This window comes from Atta colombica, unplaced genomic scaffold (assembly GCF_001594045.1).
Source record: "Atta colombica isolate Treedump-2 unplaced genomic scaffold, Acol1.0 scaffold110, whole genome shotgun sequence".
Taxonomy (NCBI): domain Eukaryota; kingdom Metazoa; phylum Arthropoda; class Insecta; order Hymenoptera; family Formicidae; genus Atta; species Atta colombica.
Window position 1 is genome coordinate 1413723 of NW_017259196.1, and position 11368 is coordinate 1425090.

The window sequence follows — 11368 nt, forward strand, 5'->3', positions numbered from 1 at the left end:
ACAATTGGAAGTTTTCTTTACGTTGATTAGATTATGCTTTTAATAAAAATGAAAACGATTTTGTGATTTCAAGAATAAATCAAATGTAAATAATAAAATGCCTATATTTTTCTTTTTTTTACATTACAACTCAAGCTTCTGTACGCAAATAATACATTTATATAATATAATTAATAAACAATTGGAATGTTACTTACTAATGAAATTAACTGCAAAGTATAAACATTTCGATTTTGAATTTGAGTGCGGAAGTACAAACCGAAGTTCGTACTTGGCTATAAATATTATTTACGCATCAGGAACTGTAAAGATAAAGATTTATATAAGCATTTCATTTATATTTGATTTATACGTTTAGAGAGTTATTTGATTTATACGTTTAGACTAGTTTAGAATAATCTTATCATAGCGAAGAAAATTTCCAACTGTTAAATAAATATTTTTCTGAATGCGGTCATTGCAAATTTCATATTTGAGAAATGTATTATTGGAAATTGTCTGTCTATTATTGTTAATCGATCTGCATGTATAAATCCTTTTTGAAATAACTTACAATATTATATTGTTCTACAATTGAACAATATTAGATCTGTGCAACTATATAATACTACATTTAATTTTCTACTCTTAATCTTTTACTTTTAGAACATAAAAATTTGGAGACACAGCATGTGTCATGACGCGAATTAACATAACATTGAAAACATATATTTGTATAACTTTTTTATATAATTTTTACACATCATTATTTAAAAAATGACATAATACAAAAAATTAAGTTTCTAAGAAATAAATTATTTGTCAACTTGACAGAAAATTATTGATTAATCAAATAATATCGGCAAAAAGAATATCGGCGAAAAGAATTCTTAATTGATCAAACGTCATTTTTCCTTTTACAATCTTTAAAAACTCTTTGTAAGGATTTTAATGGATTTTTAAACCATCCTTTTTTGTGACGTTTTGACAATTTTCATGAAATTACGTTACTTTCGATGCTTGATAGAATTATATCTAATGTTAGTTATATCTAATTTTTAAAGTAAACGAGTGATGTAGTGCACAAACATCGCACAGTGTCATAAAACAAATTGACAATACAAATCTGACGTTAAGCTCGATCGTCGTCTTTCGATTTAATTCAGGTTGCAACTTGTTTTATATTCAGTTTAAAATGCAGTGGCATTTCAAGAATGCGCTTTATCTCGAGCATTCCCCTCACAATTCGCGTAACACGCGTTTCTACGAAACGGCACGTTCTCGTAACCGCTTTTCTCGTCACGTTACAAAAAATTTCAGAATCTTTGTATCGTCTAAAGGGTCTTATATCATTAATCAATTCGTATGGGAGGTCCTATCGTACGAGTCATCTCTCACGCGGAAAATGTTTCTGGAAAAACGGCAAATGTCTCTGCAAATGTTTCTCAGGTCGCAAAATTCCAGAATCCTCACGATCTGTCCAGTTTGATTAGTCCACTAGACTAGACACACCGAAAAGATCCTCTCGCCCCGGGGTATCCCTTTCTGTAGGCCCAGTTCGCGTTTCTAGGAGACGGCACGTTTTTCCCGTCTCGCGTCACAAAATTCCGAGACCTTTGGCACGAGGTGGACCCTCAGTACAAGAGTCTCGTAGGGTCGGGCGTGGAATGAACGCCGACGGTAAGTCAGTTTTTCGCATACCGAGCGCTCAGGTAGGTAGAGGAAGAAATACATGGCGGTGGAGGAAAGGGAGCGAGAGAGAGAGAGAGAGAGAGAGAGAGAGAGAGAGAGAGAGAGAGAGAGAGAGAGTCGGCATGCAAGCAGGCGGGCAGGCAGGTAAGAGAGTTTGGTATGGTCTAGCTGCTCGCTGCCGCGAAGACTCGAAGACTCGAAGAGCGCGTTGAATGCCGGGGCCCGGCAGTCCCAGCACCAGCGCGTCGCCGACTCGAGAATCGAGGCTCCCCTCTCCAAGATGGCCGCCACTGGTCGAGCTGAGGCCCAGCCGTGAGCCCCCCCTGACCGAGCCAGGCGAGTCCGTCGGGTTAGGGGAAGGGTAGGCCTCGCAGGTGCCGCCATGTCAGTGCATGCCTAACCTCGAAGCCGCGCGGAACGGACGTTGGGCCCGACTACGCGATACCTCGTGCCACCGCTGTATCTGCGGAGGGAAGGGTTATCTAATCTTCCTTATCATTTTCGCGTCCCCGCAGCTCGATTCACAGCGACGGATTCACAGCTGCTATAACGTTATTTGTGGAGAAACGGCAGCACCGAGACAGCACGATCCTGTCTCCTTCGGATCGGGAGAAAACGGTGCGTGATCGAGGAAAGTGTTCCGCCGCCGATCCTTCGCGATTAAAGTAAGACCGCGTAGAACGTCGGACGCGAAAAGAGAGACGAGACGATCGGTGCGCGTCTCCTCTCTGTGAAAGCTGTGAAAAGAAACGGGCAAGTCGTATCTTTATATCGTGATACTTCGTATAATGAGGTTGGGCAAAGGGCGCGTCGTTATTCAACTATTCGCGATTTTTCGACAGGTGTACGACTGACAGTTCGGAGTGTTATTTCAACGACCCGTCGTCCGCAAGTCATTTGATTTTGTCTTCCTGGTATCCTTGTTTCTGAAATTTTGTTCCTGGACCAAACATACAGACTGGTTTCTCACTCTGGTCTGTTGATTCCGGTTCGCGAATCGATCGACGCGATCCGACGGACGGAGCGGAGCGTCTTACGGCAGCCGGTCAGCGGGGATGACAGCGGCAACGACCGGCCCGTGACGTCGTGGGACGAATCACGAACACGAAGCAGGACGGAGTCCGCGATAGCGTCGAAGAGTGCGAGGTGTCCCGACGAGACGGGAACACGACGGTCATGCATGACGCGGGACGATCGCATCGGGTTCGCGACCGGTCGTGCTGATCGGTTGTGCCGGTTATCGGGACGTGGATCTAACGCGAGGAATGTACCATATCTCGTCTTCATAGAGGAACTTGGCAAAGAAAACGAGAAAGGAGGGAGAAAAGTAGCACGATAATTTGATCAGCGGCCAACTTCATTTCAAACGAGCGAATCTCCGTTGCTATATTCTCGCGGAGCGAGAACATCGTGAAGAATGCGCTGTATCTCATTGTCGTAAAGGAACTTGGCGAAGAAAACGAGAAAGGAGAAAGGAAGAAAGGAAGTTTCGTCCAAGAGAAAAGTAGAACGTCGCGATAATTCGGCTAACTTCATTTCGGACGAGCGAATCTCCGCTGCTATATTCTCGCGGAGCGGACAACGCGAGGAATGCGCCGTATCTCGCTGTCGTAAAGGAACGTCGAAACAATTAGAATGTCGCGATAATTCGACCAACGGCCAACTTCATTTCGGACGAGCGAATCTCCGCTGCTATGTTTTCGCGGAGCGGATCGGAACACAGTTTGCGCGGCCGCGGGTAAATCTACGACGCGGTGAGACAATTACGCCGGTATTTGAAACGTTCGTGAAAAAAGGAGAAGGGAATCGGTACTTCGCGTGTGAACGTATAATAAAAGTAGGTTGTGAATACAGTCGCGAGAGACTCGTTCAAGGATAAAACAGTGATATTTGGTGGTTGCTTCGTGTTGGTGTTAATACAAAGGTTAGGTTAAGTTGGGGTGATAAGGAAAGTGCCGGTGAAAGAAAAAAGAGGGGAAAAAAACGACGAGGAAGGAGCGCGTAAAGTACCTGGAGGAGGAGGACACGAGGAATCCGTACGCTTCGCTTTGCATCGCGACGGCCGCGCCGTAGAGGATGGAAAGGTCGAGATAATATCGCGAGTGTCGAGGAGGAGGAGGAGGAGGAGGTGGTGGTGGAGGGACGGCCGTGGCGTGGTGCTGGAGGCCCCAGGATGTGGCATCTGCTACTGTTCCTCGTCCTGGGAGCGACCCCCGGCCTGGGCGCGACCCCCGCTCCGGGTGCGCTGCACGAGCGCGTAAAGTACCTGGAGGTGTCCGAGAACGTGCGGCCGGGCACCCGGGTGGGTTTCATCGACATTGACAGCCCGCCTTATCTGATAGCGCCGGTACCGGGTTCGCCGGTGGAGACCGATCTGATCATCGAGTCGGCAACGGGGGAGATAAGAACGCGGGTGCCGTTGGACCGCGAGACCCGACCGTCGTACAGCCTGGTGGCGTTGCCGAGAGTACGGGTGGTTATCACTGTGCTCGACGAGAACGATAACGCGCCCACCTTCGCCGTGGACCACGTGTACATCGAGTTCCCGGAGAACTCGCCCCGTGACGTCAAACGGCCTCTACCGCCGGCCTACGATCCCGATCTCGGCCAGTACACGACGCAACGTTACGAGATCGTGTCCGGGAATCACGGCGACGCGTTCCGATTGTCGCAGCAACGCGGCCGCGACGGCGTTTTGTACCTGGATCTTCAGATCGCCGGCTCGCTGGATCGCGAGATGCGCTCCCGCTATCATCTGGTGATCGAGGCGCTCGACGGTGGCACCCCGCCGCTCCGCTCTCATTTGAACGTCAACGTCACCGTCCAGGACGTCAACGACAATCCGCCTGTCTTCAACCAGACGCGCTACGACGCGAGCGTGCCGGAAAACGCGACTGTCGGCACGCCGGTGCTCGCGGTGAATGCGACCGACGCCGACGCCGAGGACAACGGCCGTATCGAGTACTCCATCAATCGCCGACAGTCCGATCGCGAGGAGATGTTTCGCATCGATCCGGAGACCGGGATGGTATACGTCAACAAGGCCCTTGACTTCGAGTCGAAGGAACGACACGAGCTGGTGATCGTCGCTCGGGATCGCGGCGCCCAGCCGTTGGAAGCCAGCACTTTTCTCTCCATCCACGTGACCGACGTCAACGACAATCAGCCGGACATCACCGTCATCTTTCTCTCGGACGACGCGACTCCCAAGATCAGCGAGAGCGCGCAACTCGGCGAATTCGTCGCCCGGATATCCGTCAGCGATCCTGACTCCCGGACGGAGTATTCGAACGCGACGGTTACCTTGACAGGCGGCGAGGGTCACTTTGGTCTGACTACGCGGGATAACATCATCTATCTCGTGGTGGTAGAGCGACCTTTAGACCGCGAAGAGCAGTCCGTTTACGAGTTATCGGTGGAGGCGACGGACGCCGGTACGCCTCCGTTGTGTGCCGAACGCACTTTTCGGCTGCTCGTCACCGACGTGAACGATAACGCGCCCAAATTCGAGCACGAGAGGTACGAGGCTCATCTCTTGGAGGCGTCCGAGCCCGGGACGTCGGTGATACAAGTGTTCGCGACCGATCTCGACGAGGGCATCAATTCGGCGGTTCGTTACTCCTTGGCGAACGCAACGTGGTTCGCGATCGACGAGACCACCGGAATTATCACCACAGTGACGCACGTGGACTGCGAAGCCAACCCGGCGCCGATCTTGGTGGTGTACGCGACTGACTCTGGACGACCGCCTCTCAGCAGCAGCGCGACCGTGCGAGTCACCGTTCACGATCTCAACGACAACGAGCCGATCTTTGAGAAGCCGCTCTACAATGCCACCGTGCCGGAGAACATGCCCGTCGGACGCTGCTTTCTCAAGGTAGGATTGCGAAAATCACTTTTCTCCCCTGCTGCGCGTCAAGAAAATGTCAAACTGAGACGTTCACATACAGTGACCCGGTTCTACCAAAAATGAGAATAACGTTAATCTCAGTTCAATTTATTCTTTATATATATTTTTTTAATTTTGCACTGAGAGAGAGAGAGAGAGAGAGAGAGAGAGAGAGAGAGAGAGAGAGAGAGAAAAATTATTCATCTGGCTAAATTAATTGTTTATTTGACTAATTGTAAGTTAATTTAATTGTCTTTATTTTGTTGGTGAATATATGATTTAAATCAAATATAATAATTGAATGAAAAAAATTTGATTTAAATATATACATTTTTTAGCGAAAGAAATAAAGAACTGAATAATTTAGTCAAATAAGCGATTTTAATCTCGGATCAGTTTATTCTTTATTTTTTTCTAATTTGCATTGCGAGAGAGAAAGAGAGAAATTATTCATTATTTTTGATTAAATTGTTTACTCGACTAATTGTAAATAAATTTAGTTGTCTTTATTTATTTCGTTGTTTATTTTGGAGAATGTATATTTTTAAGTCAAATATGATATATTCTTCATCGAAAGAAATAAAGAAAAAACTAAATTAATTTAGTTAAATGAACAATTTTTTTTCTCAACGTAAGAATTAAAAAAAGATAACGTAACTAGCTCGTTTACAATCAGTCAATAAGTCAAACGAGATTAAATTAATTTTATTGGTATGGAATCGAGCCTTAGCGAGCAAACAGCGAATGTTCATGATAGTCGTGTTTATTTATAAGACATTTGTTATTCTTTTCTTGATTTCTCACCGAGCGCCAGCATTCGATCAAATTCGCCGCGTACAACAATTGAACTTATGCAACAAATAACAACGAACAACTTTCGCGTTCGTTCGTAGACAATGAATACTTGGCTTGAGAGAAATCCCTTTATGACTTTGTGTGCGTTCGAATTTTGGTTAAACGTTTAATGTCATGTCAAGCCAGATGACGAGTGAACGCGCGGAACGCGAGAGTCTACAATGGGAACCGTTTTTCATCCTGTTAGCATTGTTGCGTACAAAGTGCGAGTGATATGTTTACGTTGCGCTTCTCACACGCCGCGGCCGTGATTTTAACGCTGCTCTCTTAACGCCGCGCTCGTTCACTCGCATATGAAGTCGTATATAGTAACGCTAACGGGCAATTGTTTCGTCAGTCGGGTTGTAACGCAAAAAGTTATACGGAATAGGTCCGCGGGCTGTTGCAATTTTGTGAATTGCTTGTCACGCCGTTTGATATCTATATGACGGACGGAATATTTTCCACACTTGTTCGGACTGTTCGCGAGTGTTACGGTCGGACGGCGTAACGCTGTCATCTCTTTTAACAAGTCGGTGTCTCTCTCTTGGAGCGTAATTGATATTTATATTTCGAGAAAGATAGATAGATAAAGTATTTATTGCTATTCAAGTCTTCTAAGAACACACGAAAGAAATAACGTTGAAAAGTGAGAAACATAAAATAAGGATTAAAATTAACGTGCGATTGGAGCAGAAATTTGGAGAGAGTATTACACGAAGATAAAATATATGTAATATAATATAGTAGATATAATAATGACAAGAAGAGTGAAGGAATAGATAGAAGCAAAATGAAAATAGCAATTAATATAAGATAAAAAAGCGGTAAATAAATTGAAAGATAGAGAGAGGGGGAGGGAGAGAGGGGAGAGAGAGGGGAGGGGGAGAGAGAGAGAGAGAGAGAGAGAGAGAGAGAGAGAGAGAGAGAGAGAGTTTGATTCAATCTTGAGGTGTTCGTTATATTAATTTGTTATAAACTAGCGTTTGAGAAAGCGGGTCGATCATATAGAAGTCACTAGCCGCGCTCGCGAATGCTCACCAATGCAAGATCGAAGTTTAATTGACACACACTTGAGAAATCATGATTATTCATACCGATCGATTCAATCGAAGAAAATCCGTCATTGGTCTTTATGCCGCGAGCTCCTAATTGACCCGTCATCGGAATCGATTGCGCGAGACATTTACCGGCCGTGTTGCACGCGCTTGCGACGATCAGCCTCTATAAATTAATATCTTAAATGTCGCGTCGCGTCGGCACGAGAGAGTGACGCTACACACCCGGTGGGTACTACTTTGCGTTTAACCCTTGCATAATCCACGTCGTTTCGCGTAAAGTCACTAAGATTCACATCAAAGGTTCCTCGATGCAGGCGGGCGAAAGGGCACGAATGAACGCTCGTAATCAGCCGCGGGCCGTTAGGCACATATGTTGCTGGGAAAGCTATAATTTTAATCTTGGTTCAATTTATTCCTTATCTTTTCTTTTCTAATCCTATAACGAGGAGAAAAAAATTATTTATTTGACTAAATTAATAATTGTTTGATCAAATAAATAATTTTTTTTTCGGTGTAGAATTATAGGATTGCCAAACTGGAAATCAGAGAAAGGATTTTGTGAATTTTTTTCTGCAAAATTAAGATTCTTGATTTTAAAGAAGTTTAATGTACACTGTTAAAAATTTCAAATTTGAAATTTAATGTACTTTTAAGTTACACAATTTGAATTTAATTTAATGACATTATATTAAGTTTAATGTATTTATAAAAGTATATTTGTACACGTACATGAAATTTAATGTATTTTCATGAAATTTAATGTACTTTTCATAAAATTGTATGAAATTTAATGTACACGTTCATTACATTTAAGTAACTATGCTTATGTAACTTACACTGTTAGAAACACGAGCTTCCTTTACATGTAAATGAAGCTCGTGGTTATGAACGAAATTAAAAGTGATGAATGATTTAATTGAAAATTAAGTTACTATAATTACTTAAATGAAATGAACATGTAATGAACATTAAATTTATGAAAAAAATACATTAAATTTTATGTACATGTACACAAATATACTTTTTAGTTATAAATACATTAAATTTAATATAATGTATGAAATTAAATTCAAATTGTGTAACTTAAAAATTAATAAAATTTAAGAACATTTCTAATTTCAGTATATGTCACACCTACTCAATTTTTTCGAACTATTAATAATTAAAAATGCAAGCAGCGTCAGCAACATTAATAGTAAATTTCAACGAAATATTTAACGGTTTCTAAATCAGCACGAAAATACACAATATTTTAACATAGAAAGGGAAAATTATAGAAAAAGGGGAAAAATTATAGAATTTTAAGAATTTGTGGCAACTTTGAATTAGAACTCGAGCGAGAGAAAGAGATGATATAAATGGGAAGGAATAAGATTTTTTTTTCGGCTGTTTCAATTAGTACCGGTGGGCATTCAGCATATCGTCAATTATCGTTTCGTTTTCTCATTCTGTGAAAAAGGGCACCTGGAGTGAAATACATCCGCGCTATGCTTCATTTGCATACGGCCCGCGCGTCTTTCTCTTCGCGAGGAAAGAGAGGCGGAGTAGCGGTCGAGAGCGAATACGAGTAGGAGCCACGAGCGGCGACCTGAATGAGGAAAGAAGTGTTGCGTATATGCTATACGTACGGGCACGCATAGCGGCGGCATGAGTCGCTCAGGGGCGTAACGTCGTCGATCCGAGAGAAGAGGAAAGGAAAAGAAAGGAATGTATAGCTGCGTCTTCCTGCTGGCTCTTCCGCGCGTTTCCTTAGCGAGACTCAAAGCGAGGCTGTTGCCGTTAGAACTCCATATTAATCAAAGTAACGCATTTTTTTAGCTGAACAAATGCTGACAATCATGTCTTGACTGCTTTCTTATTCCGTTTTTTCTATTGGTGGCTATTTCAGCCATCTTGACTCAATTGATCTATCATTATTCAACAAATGATTCTTTAATTCTTTGTGATGCTGTCAGGTGAATTTTCAATTTTGAATTGTTCTGCTCAAATTCGGACAAAAAATGGAAAACATTACGGATCGTGTCATTGTAAAATCGTATTTTTGAGCGTTAAAAGAGTGTACCAGAAATTTTTTGAAAATTTGTAGAGTTCAAAATCCTTTGAAAAACACAATCAGGCAGCAATGACTCGGTTGGACTAGGAAAGAAGTGAAAAAAAAAAAACATGTGATTAATATGATATAATTATTAAGACGATCTTTCGTGTTAAGGCCGAAGTACAAGCCTTTGCATAACACATAATGCATAAAGCATAAAGAAATCAATCAATCAGAATCTTTTATTTCACGAAAAGGAAGGAAATGAGGTACTCTGATTGGTTCATTTTCTCATGCATTATATACGTTATTAGCAAGACTGTGCTTCCTCCTTATTTTTATCAATATACCCAGAAGGACTTTATGTCGCCGCCGAGGAGACGCTCTTTTGTCCTCGGAGCGGTGTTAGAACGCGAACAAGTTTAGTCCCGACAATCCGATGGGGTGTTTCACGAGAGTCGGCGCCGCATCGTTACGTCCCGCCGTGCGCATTTGTATACACACCACGATGACAAGGCCAGGATGGAATAAAGGATAGATCCCGGAAAAGAGATAGGATGAGGGATAATAGACGGCGCCGCGTCGTCGCCTTTCGCACGCGTCTCTGAAATTTGAGCTGTCGCGTCGTCTCGCAAAGGCGATTACGCGTGTACCGGCTCACTGCTGTCGGCGCGCACCGACGTGACGTTACGAGTGATCGTATTACGTTCGACGTAATCATCGAAAGTAATATTACACCGCCGCGGCTCCCGATTAAGCATGTCAACGCCTAACGAATTTATGGTAGATTGATTGACAAAAATAACGAAAGAAATGTTTGATTCTTCCCGTATAGATGGATTTGTTCTTGAAAGCCGCTGAAAATTAAAGTCGTAACCTTTAAGTAGGTGAGGTGATTATAGACAGGTATTTACAATCGATTCTTATACTTGTCTTAAGTTAAATACAATTTTAAGATGTGTGAAGCAATTTGCTTCGAAATCGATATTCATAATGCTTCTTATTTTAAGATCTTAAATTGTTTTAAGAGGCTAATATAGCTTTCTGATTGATTCATGACATCTGTATTGAAGACGATCTTATAGTAATAACCGATTATGAATACCGGCCATCTTAAAATAAATAATTTTTCTAAACTTTATTCTGAAAAAAAAAAAAAAAAATAAAAAGTATTTCCCGTATGTCTAAAAATTTTAAAGTTTATTATTTTTACATTTCTTTATCTTATAAGGATATAATTAATATAATTATAACTGTCAACTATAATTATAATTATTAATTACGAAATAAAAATTTTTTTGGAATATTTTAAGTCACCCTACCTACTTATTTGCGTATCTTTAATTTACCTACTTAAAAGTTAAATGTATAAATATATCGATAACATCAAAGATAACAATGTGTTGATGTTAAATTACTTCGCTATACAATCGATGCGGTTTCCGTACGCTTTTTCCCTTAAGTATTTTTAATATTCAAAATAAGTGATTAATTGTACAAGTATTAAATTTCTACAAGGGTTGACGGAACATTTTTCGCAACCTTTATAGAACGCTTATGATATTTCAATTGTCGCGTATTTCTGACGGAAATATTCATCCATGACGAGAGAAAAATGCTCCGCAATAATGTCCGTCATTCATAGGAGCGATTTGTGGACCGTAGATTCTTGCGGGAAGGAGGATGAGGATACGAAGCAAGAACGCGAAATGAAGGGAGAGAAGAAATCTTCTCCGTCTTCTTTCTCCCACATCTTGTCCGTCTGTCTCACTCGACCTTTTTTTGTCTCGCTGGATTGTCATCCGCGTGCGGCGCGGGTACGCATCGCCGAATGCCGATGGAAATTGCACGGGAATAAGCCGAGTATTTTTCAATCAT

At 42.4% G+C, this 11368-nt stretch overlaps 1 protein-coding gene across 1 annotated transcript; it reads left to right on the forward strand.

Annotated features, from left to right (window-relative positions):
- The first annotated feature begins 2818 nt into the window (after window positions 1-2818).
- On the forward strand, window positions 2819-10028 carry LOC108693867 (protein dachsous-like). The gene is given in 5 exon segments (XM_018203036.1): window positions 2819-2998; window positions 3702-3729; window positions 3732-4237; window positions 4346-5548; window positions 9900-10028. Coding segments are annotated over 5 exon segments (2013 nt in total). The 5' UTR covers window positions 2819-2851.
- Window positions 10029-11368: the final 1340 nt, after the last annotated feature.